This window comes from Barbus barbus, assembly GCF_936440315.1.
Source record: "Barbus barbus genome assembly, chromosome: 5".
Lineage (NCBI taxonomy): Eukaryota > Metazoa > Chordata > Actinopteri > Cypriniformes > Cyprinidae > Barbus > Barbus barbus.
In genome coordinates, this window is record NC_136733.1 from 14,237,613 (window position 1) to 14,261,567 (window position 23,955).

Below are 23,955 nucleotides of genomic sequence, written 5' to 3' on the forward strand. Positions count from 1 at the left end.
TGGTTTTTGTGGTTTATGGGGACTCTCCATAGGCGTAATGGTTTTTATACTGAACAAACTGTGTGTGCTATTGCCCTACACCAACCCTATACCTAAACTTAGCCCTCACAGGAGACTTTGTGCATTTTTAGATTTTCAAAAAAACACCATTTAGTATGTTTTTTAAGCCTTTTGAATTACGGGACATAGGCAGTGTCCTCATAAACCACCTTCATATTGTAATACCTCTGTCATACCCATGTCATTATACAAATTTGTGTCCTCATAAACCACATAAACATGCACACGTCACTCACACACACACACACACACACACACACATCACTCTCACACACACACACACACAATCAGGTGAGCCCATACATTTGAGTCAATTTACTGTCTTTATCTCTGGGGTCCCAGAGATCTAAGATAACCCCCCAAAACATTTGACAGACACTGATAATTAATAGCCTGCACTGTAACATATCTATAGAAATGTAAAAATATGGAATGTATGGTAATGTTTGTTCAGTGTTATTGTGTTAGGCCTATATTTTATATAAATTAATGCAAAACACTACAAGCAAAGCCCTTTTTTCAGGCACTGGTCAATTTTGAGATTTTGAGTTATTTTGCAACTTGTAGTCTTTCAAACTAGTGGGAAGAAAACACCCAAATGACACATTTAAGAGTTTATTTATCTTACATTTGATCTGTTTGCTTGTGTAAATTTTAGTGCTGTCAAACGATTAATTGTGATTAATCACATCCAAAATAAAAGTTTGTGTTTACATAATATATGTGTGTGTACTGTGTATATTTATTATGTATACATAAATACACATTCATACAGTATATATTTTGAAAATATTTACATGCATTTACATGTATATATTTCTATAAATTATATATAAATATATTTAATATACAAATATAAAATTTTTCTTAAATACATACATGCATGTGTGTGTATTCATATAAACATAATAAATATACACAGTTTGACAGCACTAGTAAATTTCAATTACAATACATATCTTTGATGAATATAATATAAATATAAATGATTTTTTTCTAATGCACTGAACCAGAAATCTGCGTTTCAGTAGTACTTACATCAAACTTTCTATTCCTTTTTATTATTTTCTGTACTCTGAACATTTGTACAGAATGGTTTATTCATAGACTATAACATCCACTTGATTTGTATAACATCTTATATAAAATATCTTTTTTCTGGCCGTCTGAAGGTATTTTATGATTTATGAAGAGATAAAGCAAGATATCCAAAATCCCCTCCTTAAAAACCATTAACTCAATGTCAACAAAATGCTTGCTTTTTCCAATGTTTAGATTTCTGTTCTGGACATTTATGCAATATTTAGTTCATATTTAATTAGATATGCCTCATTTGTATATTTCAATATAACATTTCAGAAAACTTATAATACAAAAAAAAGGTCTTAATGGACTGTGCTGTGATCTTTTTTAATGCTGTTTAGCCTACTTGTAGTGTCTTGCCTTAATAAATTATTAGCTAATTAAAGAATTGATTAATCGTAAAGTATTTTTTGTGCGGTATGTTTCCTCCAATTATTAGGTTTATATTGTGTGTGTTTGGCAGTGCTGACTTACGAATGAATGAATGGAAGAATTAATAATTCCCTGGTCTACACACATTCACTTAATATTTTATGAAGCACCTAGCAAATGCATAATTGGAAATCAATTCTTTTTCAGTTTCACAAAATGAATCCAACCTATTCCAACCTGAACTTGCATTATTCCACCCTATCCTATCCTATCCTATCCTATCATATCCTGCCCTGCCCTGCCCTGTAGCATTCCACCTCACCCCATCCCATCCCATCCCCGCCTGCTTTATGTTTCCAGGTGGGCTTTAAATCGCACACGTGGTGTTGCAGTTGGCTTACAGCTGCCTAGCTGCACCCGATTATAATACTGCCAATGATACTCGCAGCTGATTGGCGGACATATGTCACGTGACCCTTAAGTTTCATGGTGACGTTCGCAAGAGTTAGTTGTGACACAGGAGACAATCCAGGAACACAGGTACTGTCCGTTAACAGACACACGTTTCCTAAACCAAAACATAGTGTGAGTTTTCTTCGTGAAATTGGAGGAATGAAGGCGTCGGCAGACATTATAATCCACGCCCTAGAAGCAGCAGCGCTTGTCGACAAACATTAGTTAGCTTGTTAGCTGCGCTCAACTTGTATCAGGGCCCGTATTCGACTGAATTGATCCCTCTGATTATGTGAATCACGGGATTTGTGTGTTTCTTTGGACAAACATCTGTTTTTAGGGCTGTATATTGCATTTATTGCAACGATTTATCTCCACGTAACGTGACAAGCGATAGCATATGTTAAAAACCTTTAGTACGTATTGTTGACGGATGTGATATGTTTGCTGCAAACTACATTGACAACAATAACAAGACCGTGATGGCTTATAATCAGGCTGTGATGACTGTCGTGATGTTACTCAGTGTGAGCTGTCATAGGTTAGAAAGCTTTAATTCTTTCTAATCCTGGTCCTGGAGCAGCACTGCATTGCAAAATTGGGATATTCCCTGTTTAACAACTATGACTTATTAGTAAAGGCTCCGACACCTGAACTAGATGTGTTTTATAAGGGATTGAACCAATATTTAAAAGATTGTTGCATTTTCTGCATCAAAGATGGATAATCTTGGTTAGAGCTGGTTAGAATTGAATCCTCTTTGTTTTAGGCTTTGTAATATAAAACACTGCGTCATTTGATGCATTAGGTGTCACACCGTATGTTTTCTTTTACATTGTTGCATTTAATCATTTAGCCCATGCTTTTATCCAAAGCGACACTGGGGAACAAAACAAGCAATTCATCATACATGAGTCAATAAAATTTACAGTACCACAAGGTCGAGTTGCAATACTAAGTGCCTTTGTAATAAAATAATTTAAGAACCTTTTTTACAATGACCTCAAAAAGTATGTAGACACTTAAAAGTTACATTTGCTGAATTTTAACGAGCTTTGTATTGTTAGAATTGCGGTAGTATATGTAAATGAACAGTGGGTACTTTTTCTGTGTTACCTGCACCTAGATATCTTGTTTATTTGTCATGAAAGGGCCAATGAATGACTCCGAATGTTTTATTTTGCGTCATCTGGTGGGTTTGTTTTTTTTGTATTCCCTCCCATGGACAGTCAGATCAACAGATGAGCGGGGCCAAAGTCAAAAGTGAATTATGGCGGTTGAAGTTTTTTGTCAAAAGAAAGTGCAACAGCTATTTTTCTCTGTTTTCTCTAGTCATGGAGCACTGATTTCAGGAAAAAAATCTTTCTAGTGTTCAGACAGTCAAGATTTATGAAAAGCCAAACTTGCAAGCAGTGAATTACCCTTTCAAGGCTCATTCACACCAAGGTTGATAGCTAGGTCTATCACTTATAATGAACAGAACGTTATCTTGCATTGGTGTGGACAGCAGAATAGTTAGGGTTATTTTTATAGTTATTGTACTTGGTGTGAATTTATACTTATGTTTCTCGTAGGAATGGGTCAAGAAGCAGGCAAGTCTGCATGGCCCAAACCAACAGGAGGATACCAGACCATCTCAGGCAGGAGGTACGGCCGGAGACACGCGTATATCAGTTTCCGGCCAGTTACAGATAAACAAAGAGTCGCATCCACTGTGGACTGTCAAAACATGGAGAGGACGAGTAGTCAAAAGGACCCGGCAGTGGGTACGTACCAGCTGGTGATGGAAACCCTTAGTGGATAATGAAACTAAAGAGTTACTCAACATTTAAGCCCAAGTGTGTAATTTTCTCACCGCAAATGAGAAAAGAAAAAAAAAAACATTTGCAAAATGAATGACTGTTATTGGTTGAAAAACTGATCCCATCCCAAACTCAAATCAAGCCAAACTGATTTTTTTTTTTTTTTTAGATTATTCTGGAAATCAACTTAAATATGGCTTACTTATAGTTGTCACTAAATATATTTAAATATTATAATATTATGTTAAATTACAAACTTCAGTCCTGAGTAACTGGAAATCTGTGAGTAATAAAAGTGGAGGAATGGATTTTGAGATTGAGGTTCTCATGGTGATTAAACAGCTTTGTAATATTGGGAATGTATCAGGGATTTTAAAGAGCTGAAATATGCATGCGTATGTGTGGGTTGTTCTGCTTTAGAGTGAAGCATTCATCACCTTTAAAAGGTGTAGACCGAAACCCTGTAGGAGACCATTTGACTTTATTATGCAAATATATACGAGAATGGTGAGGGTGGGTAGAAAGTAGTTTGAAATGAGTTTTGGTTTCTTATGTTTTTATAGGGTGACTGTCAGGAAAAAGTCATGTTTCACCCCTAAAACCAAATGAATACAACAAAAAAATATTTTTCCTTAAGAAAATGAAGCCTGTTGTCAGGACCAGTAAGATTTTTTTTTTTGCAACATAATTGTTTTTACGGCAATTAAGCACATGTAGAGCATGTTCTCGTTGTCTTGCTCTAAACGGTCTCTTAATGTCCCTGAATCGTTTAATTCTAGTTTACCTCAAAGAGAAAAATAGATTTATTAAAATATATAATTATTAAATAATAAAAAAAAAATTCTTCATAAAAATAAATAGTTTACATTGTGAAGTATAATTAAGCACGTGGCGTGATAGCATTTATTGCACTGCCTTTAGTTTGTCATTTTTAAAAGAAATTTTAAGGTAATTTTAATTTTCAGGACAAGGTGAGTATCATTATTTTATTACAATAATGAATGAGGTTTTGTTTTATCACTGTAATGATAATTTTGGGGTAAACATAATTGTCATGAAAGGGACGATAATACAAGGAATCAAAATGTTTCCAAAAATAGGTTTTATTTTTTGTAATGCAAAGAATAATTTCTTGTAAATTTGTGGGAAATGTAACCAAAACATTTCTTTGTCTATATACACTTACTTCCTATATAAAACGATGAAATTATATCCTGTGAAGGAGAACGAATAATAACTGAAACTATTTTCTTCTAGCATCAAAGGGCAACATTTCTTCAGTGCTTCAGAATATCCTGCCGACAGCATGCACAAATGCAGTGCGCCCTGAGTTAAACACAGCATCTAATCAGGAGGGGCACAGCAGGAGGCAGTCTTCATTGTGTAGAGTCACAAAAGCGCCCGCAAACCATTTCAAGAGACCAAAGAGTGACCAGGTTGTGCCATATGACAGAAAATTTTATTCTGGCATAGAAAAAAGTGAACAGGCTAGAGTGTGGCCCATCAATGAAGAACCTAAGCCCAACCCGGAAGCTCTGAGTTACATCAATATTGACGCCTATGAGCCTGACAGCAGCGGGGCTGAGGAGGAGGACAGTTTAAATCCATCTCAGGCTGCTCAGAAGAGACTTGATGGTATTTGCGAATTGGGTGGAAATTCGCTTGATGATTCACATCCTAATGTATTTTCAAAAACAAGTAAACATTCAGTGCAAATGGCACCTTCTAAAAGCGTGACAGACCTTTGCTGTGAGCAACCAGATTTTGAAAGAACTGTAAAGGCAAATAACAAAGTTAGTCCGTTGTTGGTTGGTGAAGACCAAGTTCCAAAATGTCATGGGGTTACAGCCAGCCCTGCACCCGCTTCCTATAAAAGCACAGGAAAAATCAACCCTGAAGAAACATTTCAGTCCGAAATGGTCGTGAGGCCAAAGATCCGCAAACAGACGAGCGAGACTCACCTTGAAAGGAGGAAACGTTCAGAAAAAGAGGAAGTAAGCCATTTGTCAGGCGCAGCAGTCAGAAACAAGTGTGGCTCAGCACCTCCGGGTTTCCTCGCACAAACAAACCCTGAAAATGAGTTGCTCTTTGACATTCCACCCATGGCCTTGAGTGACCTCGACTCTGAAGACAGGAAAAATGAGTGTGATAACACCAAAGTAGAAGAGGATGATGATGATGAGATCTGGGAAGATCCGGAGAATTTTGGAGAGAAATGTGACCCATCTACAAAGGGTGATGAAAGGTACAGTATTGTATGTATTTCTATTTTCATTTATTGCACTAAAATGTGATTAATGAATTGTACAGCTGTGTGCACAATTATGTATATAAAAATAGAGAGTATATAAAAATCCTGTATGTGCATTAATATATAGTAAGAGGATTCTCTGCATCAATGCCAGTGGTCTGTACAACACGGTGAGATGAGACTTAATTGATGTGACATTACCTTTTTTTACCATCGTGTTATTCCATTATCGTGTAGTAGTGGAAGAAAATCTTTAAAGAGAGAAATTCACACAATTGTTAAAAAAATGTTAGATGTTTAATTAATTTGAAAAAGGTATTTTATGCTCACCAAGGCTGCATTTCTGTAATCATAAATTATAGCAAAAACAGTAATGTTGTGAAATATTATTGTAATTTGTAAAATATCTCTGTTCTATTTGAACATTTTAAAATGTAATTTATTCCTAAGATACAGAGCTAGATTTTCAGCAGCCATTACAACAGTCTTCAGTGTCACATCATGACTCTTCAGAAATCATTCTAATATGCTGATTTGGTGCTCAAGACACTTTTATTTTTAGTTTTTTTCTTATCAATGTAGTTCAAAATATTTTTCTGGAAACTGAGATGCATTTGTTTTTCAGAATTCTTTGAGTAGAAAGCTCAAAAGAACAGCATCTGCTTGAAATAGAAATATTTTGCAATATTATAGACGTATTAAGTCTCTATTGTCACTTTTGATTAATTTAATGTGTCCCCAAACTTAAAACTTTTGAGTTCAGTTCAGCTCAGTTATAGAAATGTATTTTTTTAAATTCAATTCTAATAAACAAAAGCATAAAATTTAGGTCCCACATTCTATGTGCGAGCCTGTTACCTATTTTGTGATATTTTAGATATATTTCTATAGCATTGTGGGAAGCAAATACTCTATTTATTTTTTTCAATTTTTGCATCATTAGTACTGTTGAATTTATTGATCAAGCTCAACAATTCAACCCTGATACAAAAGATATTAAAGATATATATTTACATGTACATTTTGTACAGTTTTATCCTATTTTATACATATTTGCGTATTTATTTATTTATAGAAAATTACAAAATTGCCCAAAACAGGCTTTTAAATTAGTTCCAAATTTTGCTAACAGTGTTTCAGATATTGCAAAGTCAGGTGGACGAGCCTCATTTAAAAAAAATCCTCCTAATTGAAGTCAAGGATGAGCTTGGGCATTTACTGTGAATGCTTGATAAGGTATACTCTCAGGACATAGCAGGGAATGAGTGAGATGCCAAAGGTGCGCTCAGTGGGTGTTCATTCTGCATGAGGCTCTTCAGCTAAGAGGATTAGATGGACTTTTTTACGAGGTGGGCTCACGTGTGTTTGTGCGTGTATCCTGCTCTGTGTTCTCAGCAGCAGCTCAGAATTCAGCGAGGGCGAGTGGTCGGCCTCGTGGACGTCTGACTCTGGGCTGGAGAAAGAGAGGTGCACAAGTGAGGAAAGTTGGGAGACTCTGCCTGGCATGGATGAGCCGCCTGACAGCAGTAGCAGCAGTCTGGAGGAAGTGCCTTCTCTCAACCTCGCCTTAGAGTAAGCACACATCCTATAACAAACTCGAAACACTTTAGTAATACTGACAAATAACATCATTACTCAGCTGTTACCCCATTGACGAAGACTAGTAAAAAAAACAACAACAACATTGATATATCTGTCCATATAGAAGATTTGGTAATTGATTTTATTTTGGCAACTAATTTTAAGTGTTTTATTTTGACATTTCGCCATGCCAAATTAACAAATTCCAAAAATAATCTTTTTTTTTTTTTTTTTTTCAATTAAATACAAACCTCAGTGAGAAAGCCATCAGTTGTAAGATTGTCCGTAAAATGTGGCAAAGTTTTGCAATATTAAGTCATTGGAGACTGTGCGTTCCCTCACCTTATCACTTCTTGTTTCTCCACAACTGTCTATTTTTGTGGCTTTTTCCTTTCATTCATCTGCAAAAATCAACCTAATTGTACTCTGTTCATTTTAAAGTAGCAGATATGAAAGATCAGTGAGCTGCCTTGGTGATCACATATTTGGGCAGCATTGAGTTAATTAGGCTCACACACTCATATGGCATATGGCACGAATAAGAAAGTTGTCTGGAATTGATTAATAAATTGGCCATTAGGATGTTTTTCCCCATCATTTACTGATAAATGAGTCTGTCTACAGCAGTGATGTACACAGACACCTGCTACTGCTGTTATTCCAACATCTTTGGTCACTAGGGACAGAATGAAATGCAATGTCAGATTAATTTAAATGTGTTAAGCATTTTAATAATGTTAAAGTATCCCTTTTTTCTGCTGTCCTGTGTTTGTGTGTGTTGTTCTTCAGGGAGCAGACCCCTCTGGAGGAGGGCGAGATCCCCTGGGTCATGTATAATGAGGACTCGGGCAGCAGCAGTGATGAAGACCCTGATGGTGTCAGTCAGTTTGTGCACCCTGGACTCTTTATCCTGGATGGCAACAATAACCTGGAGGATGATTCCAGCATGAGTGAAGACCTGGACACAGAATGGAGGTCAATAAATAGTAATATAATATATCATTGCCCATCATTGTAATATATCATTGCATATATCATTGATATAATATATCATTGCCCTAAAAATAGACTTAATTCCTTTATGCAGAAAATAAAAATCCAGATTTTTGGGTGAAACATGATATATATTCCTGAGATTCACCCGAAAGATGCATGCCTAAAATATGTAAAATGGTTATGAAATGTATTTACTAGAATATATTATAAAAAGAACTATTGATTGTGTCAGCTGCAACATGCTGAAATGCTGACTAAGAAAGAAAAGCTGTGTTTAAAAGTCCCTTGTTTTTCAGGTTTCTGGATGAATTTGGCGATGGTTTTGGGATGGCTCAAGCAATCTCTTACGTGGATCATTCCCAGCTCCTTACTTACATGGCGTTAGAGGAGCGTCTTGCTCAGGCTATGGAGGTGAGGGAATTGTATGGTTTTGTTTTTTGATCACAATTTAAATTATGAGTTTAGATATCTATCTTTTTTTATATATATATATATATATATATATATATATATATATATATATATATATATATATATATATATATATATGGTGTAATATTAAAAAATTATTACTAAATAAAATATAAAAATCCTAAACAATCAAGAAGTATTACAATTGTAGTATTTCACTGTAGTGTTAAAAAATGTATATTTAATTTTCTTTTTTCAAATGTAAAACTACCACAATTTTAAGGAGCCCTTAACCCTTGTCTTTTGTTTGTAAGTGCTTCTCATTACAAGTGTGGGAAGATGGATGGTGCATGTTGCATTCCTGAATGCAAGTTATAACTGACCTAAACTCAAAGCAGATGCAGAGATGGAGAACACAGTGCCACACTTTACTCTGAAACACGCAGTGCATATATATTTATTTAAGTGAAATGCAGCCTTTACCATTTGATAATTGCGCTAAGCCATATTACGATTATGGTTTTATTTTGATTGATTGTGCAGCTCTAGCATTAAGCATATATTAAAATGTTTACCAAACTGAAGGGAGTCTGTATTACTTCCCTAGTATTGTGATATTGCTGTTTGAATCACTGTGCAGTCTAACTAAATTAGGTTTTGATGTCACCAAGAGTCTTTAAGAGTCAGATGAGGGTTTTTTTTTTTTATAAAGAGTAGCTTCTTTTATACATCATCTGGACCAATTTTAATTAATGGTCAAATTTAAATGGACTCTCAAGATGCATTTAGTTTGATTATTGTTCATGTCTTAATGAGATGAAAGCATAGTAGTCTTGCATAATGTATGCTGCTTTTTCATTAACATAAATATTGTTTGCATGAGCAGCTAAGTTATACAAATAAATGATCCATCTTAATTCAACCAAAAAGATGTTAAGAAATTGGACTGCTGACTGATGTGGTTAAAAGACATTGCAAACTTCATTGATTTGAGCCAATGAGAGAGCTCACTAGCAATGCAAGGCTTAATGTAGAATTAACTTGCTTCTATCTTTATCCAGGGGAAATTAAATATGCTAATGTGTTTTGTTGTGTTGCAGGCAGCATTGGCTCATCTGGAGTCTTTGGCTATAGATGTGGAGCAGGCTCATCCCCCCGCCACTGAACAAATCATCGACTGCTTACCCCAGATCACCATCAATGCCGAAAACCTTGGTACTACTTCCTTTACTTGTAGCTATATAAAGTGCACAAAATACAACGCTGCAGTCAGCAAATGTCTTATAGTCTAGTGTACAGTTTTGAATCAGTCTGTTCAAACAATATGCGAATTTGGACTGACTCTGTGTTTAGTAGAAAATCAGTGAAAATAAGAAATATGTTCTTTTATGAACATCCTTTTATCTTATGGCAGGGGTCAGCAAGTAAGTATGGCATCGGGCCAAAAAAAAAATAAAAAATTCACCACTAGATGGTGGGCCAGAGCATAGTCAAAGGATAATTTAATATATTAATTGATGAAACCAGATGCAACCAGAATTACCTGTGAGCTGTTAATCCTGCGACAGTCATTAACAAAAAGCCACATTTGTGTGGCGGTGTCCGATCAGAGTATGTGAGCGGATTGGAGCGTCAACAATTTCCCCTCCGCGCTCAGAGCATTTAATAATTACTCCGCTCTCACTGATATCAGAAACACCGCTCCGCGTCTAAAGTATTTCACTATGTTTGAAATATCACAGTTCTATGGAAGCCCGTTTCTGCCATTGTAAAAAAAAGTTAAAAAAAAGGTTATTGCGTCTTTTTATCTCGCAATTCTGACTTTTTTCCCACAGAATTGTGAGATATAAACTCGCAATTGCGAGATAAAGTCCAGTTTTGAGGGTGAAAAAGATATGTTCTCAGAATTGTGAGTTTATATCTCAGAATTATAACTTTTTAACTCTCAAAAAGTCCTTCGCAAAGTGATATACAGACATCGCAAAGTTAACTAAGGGGAGCGGCCTTTAGGCTTAGTTCACACTGCAGGCTAAAGTGGCCCAAATCCAATTTTTTTTGCCCAAATGTGACCCATATCTGATTTTCTTATGACAGTCTGAACAGCACACATCCGATTTTTTTTTTTTTTTTTTTTTTTTTTATTTTTTTTTTTTTTAAATCAGGCCCAGGCCACTTTCATATGTGGTCCTAAATCGGATACATATCCGATGTTTTGCAATGAGACTTCAGTTTGAACTGCCATGTCGCATTTCATGCAATTTTTACGTCATTGAAATGTGACCGACGGGAAGATTAAAATCACAATGGCAGACTTCGTTATTTAGGCTCCGATTGCACATTAACTTAATTGCTAAACACACGCTAACACGAGCAGCATCCATTTTTATTTCCACAAACACAGTGTGCTGCGTTTGATGTCACGTCGTCTTCTGCGCATGCGGGTCACTTCAGGGCCGTATACAGTTCACACATGAGACTTATGGCAGTCGCATTTAAATGACAATGTGAACAACAGCGCAAAAAAATCGGATATCAGCATAAAATCCAATCTGAGCATTAAGACCTGCAGTGTGAACTAAGTCTTAGTTATCTTTGCTACGTCCAACAAGCCATGGCACTCTCACGCCACACATTGTGTTCTCACAAAATATATCGCAGAGCAAACAGGAAACTGACAACATGTCAACAGACAAGACAGAGCAGGTTATTTTGTAGTATGAAACAGTCTCTGCTTTCAAATGTTCCTTTTTTTTTCTTTCAGGGTTACAATAAATACCGTTTTGTGCTAGGGCTGGGCGATATACAGTGGGGGAAAAAACATTTTTGATCCCCTGCTGATTTTGTACGTTTGTCCACTGACAAAGAAATGATCAGTCTATAATTTTAATGGTTGGTCTATTTGAACAGTGAGAGACAATAACAACAAAAAATCCAGAAAAACGCATATATTATAAATTGATTTGCTTTTTAATGAGTCAAATAAATTGATGAGTCAATAATTTGATCCCCTATCAATCAGCAAGGTTTCTGGCTCCCAGGTATCTTTTATACAGGTAAGGAGCTGAGATTAAGACTAAAGGGAGTGCTCCTAATCTCAGTTTGTTACCTGTATAAAAGACAACCTGTCCACAGAAGCAATCAATCAATCAGATTCCAAACTCTCCACCATGGCCAAGACCAAAGAGCTGTCCAAGGACGTCAGTAACAAGATTGTAGACCTACACAAGGCTGGAATGGGCTACAAGACCATCATCAAGCAGCTAGGAGAGAAGGTGACAACGGTCAACAACGAAACACAAAATAACGGTCAATCTCCCTCGGTCTGGGGCTCCATGCAAGGTCTCACCTCGTGGAGTTTCAATGATCATGAGAACGGTGAGGAATCAGCCCAGAACTACACGGGAGGATCTTGTCAATGATCTCAAGGCAGCTGGGACCATAGTCACCAAGAAAACAATTGGTAACACACTACGCCGTGAAGGCCTGAAATCCTGCAGTGTACGCAAGTTCCCCCTGCTCAAGAAAGCACATGTACAGGCCCGTCTGAAGTTTGCCAATGAACATCTGAATGATTCAGAGGAGAACTGGGTGAAAGTGTTGTGGTCAGATGAGACCGAAATCCAGCTCTTTGGCATCAACTCAACTCGCTGTGTTTGGAGGAGGAGGAATGCTGCCTATGACCCCAAGAACACCATCCCCACCATCAAACATGGAGGTGGAAACATTATGCTTTGGGGGTGTTTTTCTGCTAAGGGGACAGGACAACTGCACCGCATCAAAGGGATGATGGACAGGGCCATGTACCATCAGGGCCAGGGCATTGAAGCCAACCAGGGCATTGAAAATGGGTCGTGGATGGGTATTCCAGCATGACAATGACCCAAAACACACGGCCAAGACACATTAAGTTTCTGGAGTGGCGTAGCCAGTCTCCAGACCTTAATCCATAGAAAATCTGTGGTGGGAGCTGAAGGTTCAAGTTGCCAAAAGTCAGCCTCGAAACCTTAATTTTTTTTGGAGAGGATCTGCAAAGAGGAGTGGGACAAAATCCCTCCTGAGATGTGTGCAAACCCGGTGCCCAACTACAAGAAACGTCTGACCTCTGTGATTGCCAACAAGGGTTTTGCTAAGTACTAAGTCATGTTTTTGCGAAGGGGTCAAATACTTATTTGACTCATTAAAATGCAAATCAATTCATAACTTTTTTGAAATGCGTTTTTCTGGATTTGTTTGTTATTCTGTCTCACTGTTCAAATAAACCTACCATTAAAATTATAGACTGATCAGTTTGTGCGTGGGCATACGTACAAAATCAGCAGGGGATCAAATACTTTATTTCCCCAATGTAGCTTTAAAAAAAAAAAAACTTATCACGATATAATGTTCCATATCATTCGGTATCAGTAATTATTGAAAATTATTTATAACCCGTTTTAAACAAAGAGCAGTAGAAAAAAGGTTTGAATTTAACAACTGTATTTTTTATTTTAGTTTTAAGTCAAACACAAAATAACATTTAAACAAATATCTCCTTTCTTATATTTTATATGCAGATTAGTGTTAAGGAAACATTTGGCTTGTCTCCTAAGGCCACAGGAGGATGCAATGAGCAAAATAATGCACCGTATTTGTTTATTCAATGCAATGAAATAATGACTAAAAACATGTATTTATAGCTTAATGCAAATAGCTGAAACGTTTTTTTAAAAGTTGAACCTCTTAACTTTACATGGCTTTCTATACAGCTCTTGTGCGAGCCAGTGCAACAGTCATAGTTGTCCATCTCAAATGCGGAGAACATGCATTCTGTGTGAATGGCTTGGTTTTGGATTTAACCTAACCAAGATCTTCTACGCATTGAGCGTCTGTATTTCTCTAATATTTTGAATAAAAAAACGCAGCAGCAGAGCATCTCGTGGGTTCAACTTGATAGGCCAACAAAAACGATAAAATGCAACAACGACACTTACATCATCATCACCACAGCTCGTGTGCCACGTTAAGGCTCCTGGACGGACATCTAAAATTCAAATGCACCGTTTTTGCATTCAAATGCAAATTTTTATTTTAAATTTGACTAATTCATTTTTTTCCTTTTTTTCGACACTTACATCATCATCACCACAGCTCGTGTGCCACGTTAAGGCTCCTGGACGCACATCTAAAATTCAAATGCACCGTTTTTGCATTCAAATGCAAATTTTTATTTTAAATTTGACTAATTCATTTTTTTCCTTTTTTTCCTAATTTCCTTCCTCAACGCAGGCAGGCACAGCACTCATTTGAACATGTTTGTGTTTTCTGATGTCACAACTGCTTGTCACTCATAGCATGCGCCTTTAGCGTACGCTATACCGAACATGTTTTCTATTGTTACGATGAAGGTGTGCCGTCGATAAAAAGTGATACCTTTTTATTGCCCTGGCCTATTTTGTGGCTATTTAATGTGTCGTGACAGATTGCTGTCAGAATGATTGGCACGTGAACCGATTATCTCTTCCTCTTTACTAGTAATAGCACAAAATAAACATGAATGAACGTCAGAAGGCATCTTGTTGTCAATGCATAGCATTTTTCAAGTTCAAGTCCACCAATGTTAATCTACTCACATGTCTGATGTGTTTTTCATACAAAATGGCAGATTTGGCATTATGATGGGTCAGATCGCCTGTCAATCAGGCTCCGGGCGAAGGGTGAATTCCAACATGACACACAGGTGTTCATAACTGGTCATAACAGACAAGAAAAGTTCGGAATACAGCAGTTGTACAATTTGTGTAACACCGTGAGCTGCAGCAGACAGACACTTTGTGGTATATTACAAACTTGCAAAAATGGATATATGTACTTTGGGTATGCAAAATACTTGGTGTTTGATTTTGAATGAAAGCTAGTTGCGTCAGCAATGATCTGGTGTGGATGAAAGTTGACTTTTCTCATCATGTATGATTAAAACACTTATAGGAGTCTGCTAGGATATGTGCTTTATTTTATGAAATAATGCAGCAAAGGATTTATGCATGGAAAACTGAGCCGTGCGGGGCGGGGCTCCGCCCTACAGAAACACTTGTGATTGGATCAAACAGCAAAAGGGGCAGACTGAAATCAGCCCAATAAAGACAGACACCCAACTTTGGTGCGTGTCTCTCTTTGCTTGCTCGTGCGCTGACCTGTTGAAACTTCGGCTCCTGCTCTGATCGCACTGTTAAGCACTCCCAGCCATTAACATCTGGCCAAGCATTGAGCAACTATCAATACTTGGTCAAACTTCTGAAGAAACCCTTAAAAGTCTGAAGCTATGCGAAAGGAACTCAAGGAAGAACTTTGAGCGTCATCACGTCACAAAGAAGCCAACCAACCACCAAAGGGCATTCCTTGAAACGCGTCAGACGATGACACATCAGCAGCCAATCATACGGAGGTTCCCTCGGAGACCGCGCGGAAACACCCGATCAGCTATCAAACTCAACTGAAAGCAAGTAATCAAACAATTCTTCATAATGCTGCTGGAAACTGGTTGCATTCATCTTTAAGAGTAAAGATGGTAAAGTTCCTTTCTTGTGACTCCCTCGGGTTGAAGTTAGAGCATTCTTGAAAACGAGCATTAGAACCTTAAACTCTCTTCAGATCAAAACAATTCATTGCAATGTGTGTGTTTGTTTACGTATTCTGTTTTGTGTTATTTAGCTTAGTAGTATTGTAGAGTAGTAAAATAAACTTTGATTTTATAAAGGAATCTTTGTCTGGTGCTGTGTGATTTTCAAGTCTTAAACTATTTGCCAAAGATTGCGTTACCTATGCTCAAAATTACCTAATCAATTGTGTTATTATCGTGGTCACGGGAATAAAACTCAATTGTTAAGAGATAACGTACTGATTTTAACGCTTGCTGGACAAGTCGCTAATGAGGTATCGTTAACAAGGTATAAGTTGGACATTTTGATTAATATCGATTAATCATGTAAATATCAATATTGAATCTTAAGAATATATTCCCTAAAAGCTAAATTAAAATAAGGGCTAATCCTTTACAGAAGTGATATGCAGATGGGAAATTGTAGTGTGTATGAGATACACTGACAGAAAACCCAAGCTCATCACCTCAAAATGATTAACTTGAAATACTTTGTGTACTCCTTTTTAGTGCAATAGGAAAATTTTTCACAAAACTCAACACACTGGATGAATCATGCATGTCCCACTTCAACTTTATTGCCCGAGTGCATTTGGGGTGATTAAATCTGCTTTGGAAAGCATAAAATGACTAATTACTGAAATGAATAATTTGATGTGTGTGTGACTGGATCGAGATGCGTTTAAATATTTGGTTTGGTGTTGTAGGTTCATGTGTTGAGTCTTTTACATGCTTGCACATGCACACTCTCTTTGGTTCTGCAGAGCAGGAGCAGTGCTGTGCCATCTGCTGTTGTGAATACGTCAAAGATGAGATCGCAACCCTGCTGCCGTGCCGCCACATGTTCCATAAACTCTGTGTCACTCTCTGGCTCAGAAAGGTAATGCTATTTTTTTTTTTTTCTTGGAGCTTGTGAAAGAGACAAATGAAATGGTTAATTCAGCCAAAACAACATTCTGTCATCATTTACTCAGACTTGTATGATTTTTGTTTATCTTCAGAACGTGAATAAAGAAACTCTATATTCTCTCATCCTTTTTGAGCATCCATTGAAAGTCCATGCAACCAAAAAGTAAAAAAAAATTTGGTTACACTTTATTTTAAGGTGTTACAGGGTATTTATACATGTAAGTACTGACTAATCTTAACTAACTTCATGTACTTACTATATGGTTAAGATTAGGGTTTGGCTTGTCTTAGGGTTACTTGCATGTAATTATGCAGAATTTATTGTTAATATAATAGTAAGTACATGTAACGTGTAACACCTTAAAATAATCTAAAGAATGTATTGTAAAAGCAATCCATATGCATCCAAGTGTTTCTGAATAGACATTATCATTTTATATAATGAAAAGCTTTAATTTAGGTATTTATATAAATTTTCAGATATACATACACACATACACACACACACACACACACACACACACACAGTGGTGTGAAAAAGTGTTGGCCCCCTTCCTGATTTTTTTATTTTTTGCATGTTTGTCACACTTTAATGTTTCAGATCATCAAACAAATTTAAATATTAATCAGAGATGACACAAGTAAACACAACATGCAGTTTTTAAATGAAGGGTTTTTTTATGAAGGGAAAACAAAATCCAAACCCACATTGCGTTCACACACAACCCGTAAAAGTCCCGGAATGACACGAGTTTAAAACACAGACTAGTCCCTCCGGCACTGCAGGGCTGTATTATTGAAAACACCTACTCAAAGAGTCACACGATAACTACGTCATCACTACGACACATCCGTTACGGCATTGGCTCCGGCTTTTATTCACACAGTGCTCGTTCCGGGACTGAACCCGGCAATGTTACTAGGTCCTTAACCCGAGATTAATCCCGGAATCAATCCCGGGTCGTGGTTGCATTCACACAGAAGGCACTCTGGCAATTTTCCGGGACCAACGTGCAGTGTGAAAGGGGCTCAAAAGATCCTGAAAAGCTACACATGGTGAGATCCAAAGAAATTCAGGAACAAATGAGAAAGTAATTGAGATCTATCAGTCTGGAAAAGGTTATAAAGCCATTTCTAAAGCTTTGGGACTCCAGCGAACCACAGTGAGAGCCATTATTCACAAATGGCGAAAACATGGAACAGTGGTGAACCTTCCCAGGAGTGGCCGGCCGACCAAAATTACCCCAAGAGCGCAGCGACGACTCGTCCAAGAGGTCACAAAAGACCCCACAACAACATCTAAAGAACTGCAGGCCTCACTTGCCTCAGTTAAGGTCAGTGTTCATGACTCCACCATAAGAAAGAGACTGGGCAAAAATGGCCTCCATGGCAGAGTTCCAAGACGAAAACCGCTGCTGAGCAAAAAAAGCTGTTTTGCTGCTTCAGGACCTGGAAGACTTGCTGTGATAAATGGAACCATGAATTCAGCTGTCTACCAAAAAATCCTTAAGGACAATGTCCGGCCATCTGTTCGTGACCTCAAGCTAAAGTGAACTTGGGTTCTGCAGCAGGACAATGATCCAAAACACACCAGCAAATCCACCTCTGAATGGCTGAAGAAAAACAAAATAAAGACTTTGGAGTGGCCTAGTCAAAGTCCTGACCTGAATCCTATTGAGATGCTGTGGCATGACCTTAAAAAAGGCGGTTCATGCTCTCAAACCCTCCAATGTGGCTGAATTACAACAATTCTGCCAAGATGAGTGGGCCAAAATTCCTCCACAGTGCTGTAACAGACTCACTGCAAGTTATCGCAAATGCTTGATTGTATTTGTTGCTGGTAAGGGTGGCCCAACCAGTTATTAGGTTTAAGGGGCAAGCACTTTTTCACACAGGGCCATGTGGGTTTGGATTTTGTTTTCCCTTCATAATAAAAAACTTTATTCAAAAACTGCGTGTTGTGTTTACTTGTTATCTTTGATTAATATTTAAATTTGTTTGATTGAACTTATTACATATGCTTTTGTAGGAGTTTCCTCAGGAGGTGAATATTTAAATTAATCAAAAAACTTTTCACTCCCAGTTGCCCATGGACTTTAATGGAAAGGACTGTAATCTTTGAGGTTTCAATATATCTATTTTCCTCTATTTGATTTCAATAAATAATCTTATAGGTTTGGAACAACCCATTGGAGTGTCAGTAAATGATGACAGCATTTTTTGTGGACTATTCCTTTAAGATTAGAATTTTATAATGACATAATTATATGTACCGAATACTGTCTTTTCATGATTTTCAGTCTGGCACATGTCCAGTGTGTCGCCACGTTCTGACCCCAGCGGTGAGTGAACCTGTGTCTTCAAATACTGAACAAGAAACGCCGCCAGCCGGTCACAGCGCGTCTGGGGGAACGTGTTGAACGTGTTCAGTCATACACCCATCAAAACATCCCACAAACACTTCAATAATAAATAATCAGTCTCACAAACAAAATGGCAAGCAGCGGCCTGAACTAGCATTCAGATTCCATTTAACCTAGTGACTTCATGGCTGCAATTCATGGTCCAAACGTGGCAAACTAAAACTTTATTTTCTAAGAAAATATGAATACGTATATATTCATAGGAAGCATATTTATTCATGTTTCAATTAAAATGTTTTTGTACATCCAGGCTAAACGTAATTACATGTCTTTAACTTTTCACGTCATGTCAAGTAAAACTCCAGTGCAATCCCTCAATAAAAGCTCACATTTGGTTCAAGTGATCGTTTCTTTGCTCAATTCAGAGCGGCTTCCAGGTGCGTTCCCCCCTGAACTCTCTCGAGTTAATTCAGTTGCTGAGGTGCATCGTAATTCCAGATTTAAGTGCATGTAGATGGATATGAATGATAATAGCGGTGCGATATATTTCACTCTGGTTCATAAACATATTTGTATAAATCATCCAAATGATGGCCGCTGAATAGGTAGTTTTTCACAAAAGCACCTTCGGGAGCAATATCATTTCCAGAAGACTCTGTACGAGAGGCTGACAGCGTGAGCTGGAAAATATGATGGTGGGGGACTATAAATATGAAATGGATTTGTGCTGTTTATTGCTAAGGCAATTGGCATGTATTGAACGTCGTGTGATTTGGAGGCGGCAGCTAGTATCTGGAGAAATGCGTCGCCGCAGAATAATGCTCGATGAAAGGCGCAGGTGTGCGGTCACCGGTCACCTAAATCACACATTATTGTGGACTCTATTTACTGGAATCTTGCAAACCAGACATATATATGTATTTTTGAAAGACACTGTTAACATGACTAACTCTTCTGATTTATATATAAACCTTCCAGCAGATTTCACTGGTTAAATGATCAGTGAGATGAACAGCTGTAGGCACTTTCCACAAATAGGGTGTAAATTGGTGTCCCAGTTTAACAATAAAACACACTGGGTCTTATTCTCAAATAATTGTGGATTACTCATATCTATATGCACAGGAGAACTTCTCATGAAATAAATCGGTCTAATTAATGTATTTTATAAATCATATAATTCCCAAATTTTGAATATTTGAAATGAACAGTAATGTGCAGTAATTTGAATAAAGCACGCCCAACCCTTCTCCATATATAAGGGCTTCCTGCACCACCTTTCCTTTACAGCTTTATATTTGTCTGCTTGAGTGATTTTTCTTGGTGGTGTGTGTATGTATGTGACGTTTCAGCTGATTTTTCAGACATTTAGAAGAAATGTAAATGCAAACGTTATGAATTTATGAGAACATTTCTTAACGTAAATTTTATGCACAAAATCAGTGCTAAATATTAGTGCTGTCAAATGATTAATCACGATTAATAAGTTTTTGTTTACATAATATATGTGTGTGTACTGTGTATATTTATGTATATAAATACACATGCATGTATATATTTAAGGAAAATGTTACGTTTATATATTAAATATGATAAAGTTTATATAAACATATACATGTAAATATTTTCAAAATATATGCTGTATGTGTCTCTTTATATATATATATATATATATATATATATATATATATATACACAATAAATAAATATATACAGTACACTATGTAAACAAACTTTTTTGACCACGATTAATCTGAATAGTTATTTATATTTACCGCCATAAATACTCAATTTTAGACAAATTTTAGACTCACTCAATTTTTCTTTTGTCTGCATTCACCAAGCTCAACCATTCAACTCTATCAAATTTACCACAAGAATTTTTTTTTTTACAATTTCCTTTAATTTATGGGATTTATCTAGAAAAAGTATTCTTTAATTTAAATTCATCTATAAACCAACGCTCTAGCATACAACCAAACTAGCTTCAAGTTTGTATTTATGTTAGTATTTTTGTTCATCATTATTGTATTAATTACTAGAAAATAAGACATTTCTGAAGACACATTTTCCAGATATTTCCCCAAATATCAGTAACCGGTTTAAAAAAAAAAAAAAAAGTGCAAAAATATATACATCTTATATAATATGAAGTTTGACCTCCTTAAGGTCAAGCGCTTCCCTTTAAACACAGTATCCTTTTGATTGAAAGCCCCTGGTGCCCACATATTATCATTCAGTTGAGCTTTTCAGTCCTCACCGTTAACTAGTTGCTTATTAGCTTATCTATTATTAAGATATTAGCTGTTTATTAGTGCTCAGAAAGCACATACTCTGCATGACCATATTCTACATCCTTAATTATACCCAATACCTAAACTTAACTACCTTAAGCAACAAATTAGGAGTTGGAGACAAAAGTTGTAGTTAGTGGTTTGTTAATGGCGAGAATTGGACTTTAAAATAAAGTGTGAAGGTCATTGCACACTCAATCCAAAATTTTGCACGTTAAAAAATAAATATGACCTCACGTTGTGTCAATCACATTTACACACTGCCTTCAAAACATTCGACCGTCATAACATTTTTGGGATCAGGTTTGATTTTCTGTGTTCGCATCTGTATCAAGCATTTTGATAGGAAAGGATGAATACGAAAAAAATGCATACAAAAATTACAGACTCAGTGTTCAAGGACTTTAACCTTTTCTTAATTTCAAGCAGCAAAATCAAAGACTCAAAACTTTATTGCAAGTGTACAATATAAACAACGAGCAGACATTGTTATAGTTGAATGTCCATCAGAGAGGTGTTATGAGCAAACAGAGACAGACGGAAGAAAACTACATGGAAAACAAGGAATCAAGCCTTCTAAATGTGAACCATTTCACTTTTCATATGTCCTCTTTCAGGTGGCAGGGGTGAAAATCTCTAAAAGCATTAGTTTGAAAACTAAATGTCCAGTGTTGCTTTTCTACTTTTGTTCAGTTCAAGACAGTTTTGAGTTGATCATTTCCTGAAACAGCAATTTTATGCAGTTTTTTTTATTAGGAGATCATTTTAAAGCATAAAAAGGCCCAAAGTGCAATCAATACATTAAGTGTTTCCATCATAAAATAAATAGTCCAGCACAGGGAAGGAAGAATGTTTGCTTAAAGTACTTTGAAAATGAGCTCTGAATGTTTGAGTAATCACTGCTCTGACAAAACAAGCCATTTTTCTGATGGAAGTTTACATGAACACATGGGAAAGAGAATCTAATGTCTCGAAGTAACACAAATTTCAATATAATGTGAGACAATACTGGCGTTTGCTTTAATACACTGACAGTAGGAATTATAGTGAATGGTACAAAAAACTAAAGATTAAAATGCTAGAATAATATTACAGTATTTCAAACAACACACTATAGGGATAATTGCTTTAAGATGAAGAGCTCACTCACCAGTAGTTTAATTGATGTAAGCTCAGCTTCACCAAAAGAAATTAAAATAATCATTTTGATCTGAACCCACTGGCGAATCATGCAAGGATACAAATCCAAACTGTATTATACAGTAGCTTTGTGTAAACTGTCACCAGTTCTGCATGATTGGCACATGCATTTTATTGCATGTCAAACTCCCTTGACTTTTGGCTGCATTATAGTGATGGCAACAACGTGAAGAGGGAAGAAAAAAGATTTTGCAGACTAGAAAGAAGCTCAGTCAATGCTACGGGACCCTCTTTACATATTCCAAATGTGCAAATATTCAAGCAGTATTGATTCTGGGTCTTCATCGCTATTATTATAGCTGAAAGTTGACGCATATTCCTGACAGACATCCACATTCTAATATCATTAGTTTTGCAGTGAAAAAAACAAACACCTACAAAATTACATTACTGAATCTACAAAAAAGTATTTACAAAATACAAAAGGAATGATTTGATAGAGTAAACCTTGAAGAAACCACTATTCCATTTTTGTGGAAATGGAATGACAAATTTATGTGACTCGGGAACAAGAAGTTGCTGGTCTGGGCGGCCCACACAGATGCTCCTGTGGAGCTTGGAAAGAAAATGGCACTTGACAAAAATGGTAGGAAACAACCTGGGATATTCTTAATACAAAACACATCATTGTCTAACCAAACCTGTAATACTTGTGTAGGTAAATGCATCTATTAGGACTCGAGGGTTGTTTGCTTGAGAAAACCTGATCGTAAAATAGCACAAGAATAAGAACATCACAATCCAAGACAATGGCATAGATACAAATAAACATGCTTGTGACAGGCTTTGGTTGCTGGTTACTAAAAAAAAAAGAAGATCCCCCAACATAACAAAACACAGTTTTGGACGAGCTTTTGGTGATGTCTAATATGCTACATGGCAACATTGTAAATGTAAAGAGATGTAAAATGAAAATTCTGTCATTATCTTCTCATTTTCATCTGTCAAATATAGTATGATTTTCTTTGTTTCAAACAGTTGTTTTGAAGCAAAGCTGCTCTTTTCCATCCATTGAAAGTTACTAGGACTGTCAAGCTACAAAAAAGTACCATAAAAGCATCCGAAAAGCAGTCTATTTGACTTTTTCCATATATTCCGTGTCACTTTGTGTGACAGAATTAAATAAAATTTAAGTTATTCACTGAAAATCTTCCACATTTAAATTTGATGCATATTTGCTTGTGACAATGAATGGGATTTCGGCATCATTAAAAGTGTTATCGCACCTTCAAATTACGCATCTAAATATGTACAAACATAAACGAGAACAGACAGCTATAGTGGAGCGAAAGATTTTCAGTGAACGGCAACTTGTGTCCTCAGCAGATTTGAAATACACCATAGACCACTTCTTTGATATTCTCTGGTGCTTTTTGAAGCGCAAAGGCTCTGGTAATCATTTTCTTTCACAGTATGGAAAAGAGCAGCGTGAACATTATAGTAAATCTCTTCTTATGTGTTCTACGGAAGAAACTAAAATCATAAAGCAATCGGAAAGGCATGGAGATGAGCAAATAATGACAGTTGACTTTTTTTTTTTTTTATT

General features: G+C 36.5%; 1 protein-coding gene across 6 annotated transcripts; it reads left to right on the top strand.

Annotated features, from left to right (window-relative positions):
• Positions 1-1,972: 1,972 nt before the first annotated feature.
• Positions 1,973-20,209, top strand: LOC306870557 (E3 ubiquitin-protein ligase Praja-2-like). Of its 6 annotated transcripts, none has more exons than XM_079417897.1 (9): positions 1,973-2,055; positions 3,543-3,734; positions 5,028-6,015; positions 7,420-7,593; positions 8,392-8,577; positions 8,895-9,009; positions 10,110-10,224; positions 16,408-16,523; positions 18,853-20,209. In XM_079417897.1, the coding sequence occupies exons 2-9, from the start codon at positions 3,545-3,547 to the stop codon at positions 18,970-18,972; spliced, it is 2,004 nt and encodes a 667-aa protein (XP_079274023.1). In that variant the 5' UTR covers positions 1,973-2,055; positions 3,543-3,544; the 3' UTR covers positions 18,973-20,209. The 6 variants fall into 6 exon arrangements, with proteins under 6 accessions (XP_079274023.1, XP_079274021.1, XP_079274025.1 ...); XM_079417895.1 differs by having other exon boundaries at positions 7,417-7,593; positions 18,853-20,170; XM_079417896.1 differs by having other exon boundaries at positions 2,046-2,100; positions 7,417-7,593; positions 18,853-20,170.
• The last annotated feature ends 3,746 nt before the right edge of the window (positions 20,210-23,955 follow it).

Excerpts from the sequence above, each read along its gene's own strand:
- LOC306870557 (XM_079417895.1), top strand. The coding sequence starts at position 3,545 with ATGGGTCAAGAAGCAGGCAAGTCTGCATGGCCCAAACCAACAGGAGGA. Across the intron at positions 7,594-8,391 it reads TCTCTCAACCTCGCCTTAGA|GGAGCAGACCCCTCTGGAGG; the intron begins GTAAGCACACAT and ends GTTGTTCTTCAG. Across the intron at positions 16,524-18,852 it reads TCACTCTCTGGCTCAGAAAG|TCTGGCACATGTCCAGTGTG; the intron begins GTAATGCTATTT and ends CATGATTTTCAG.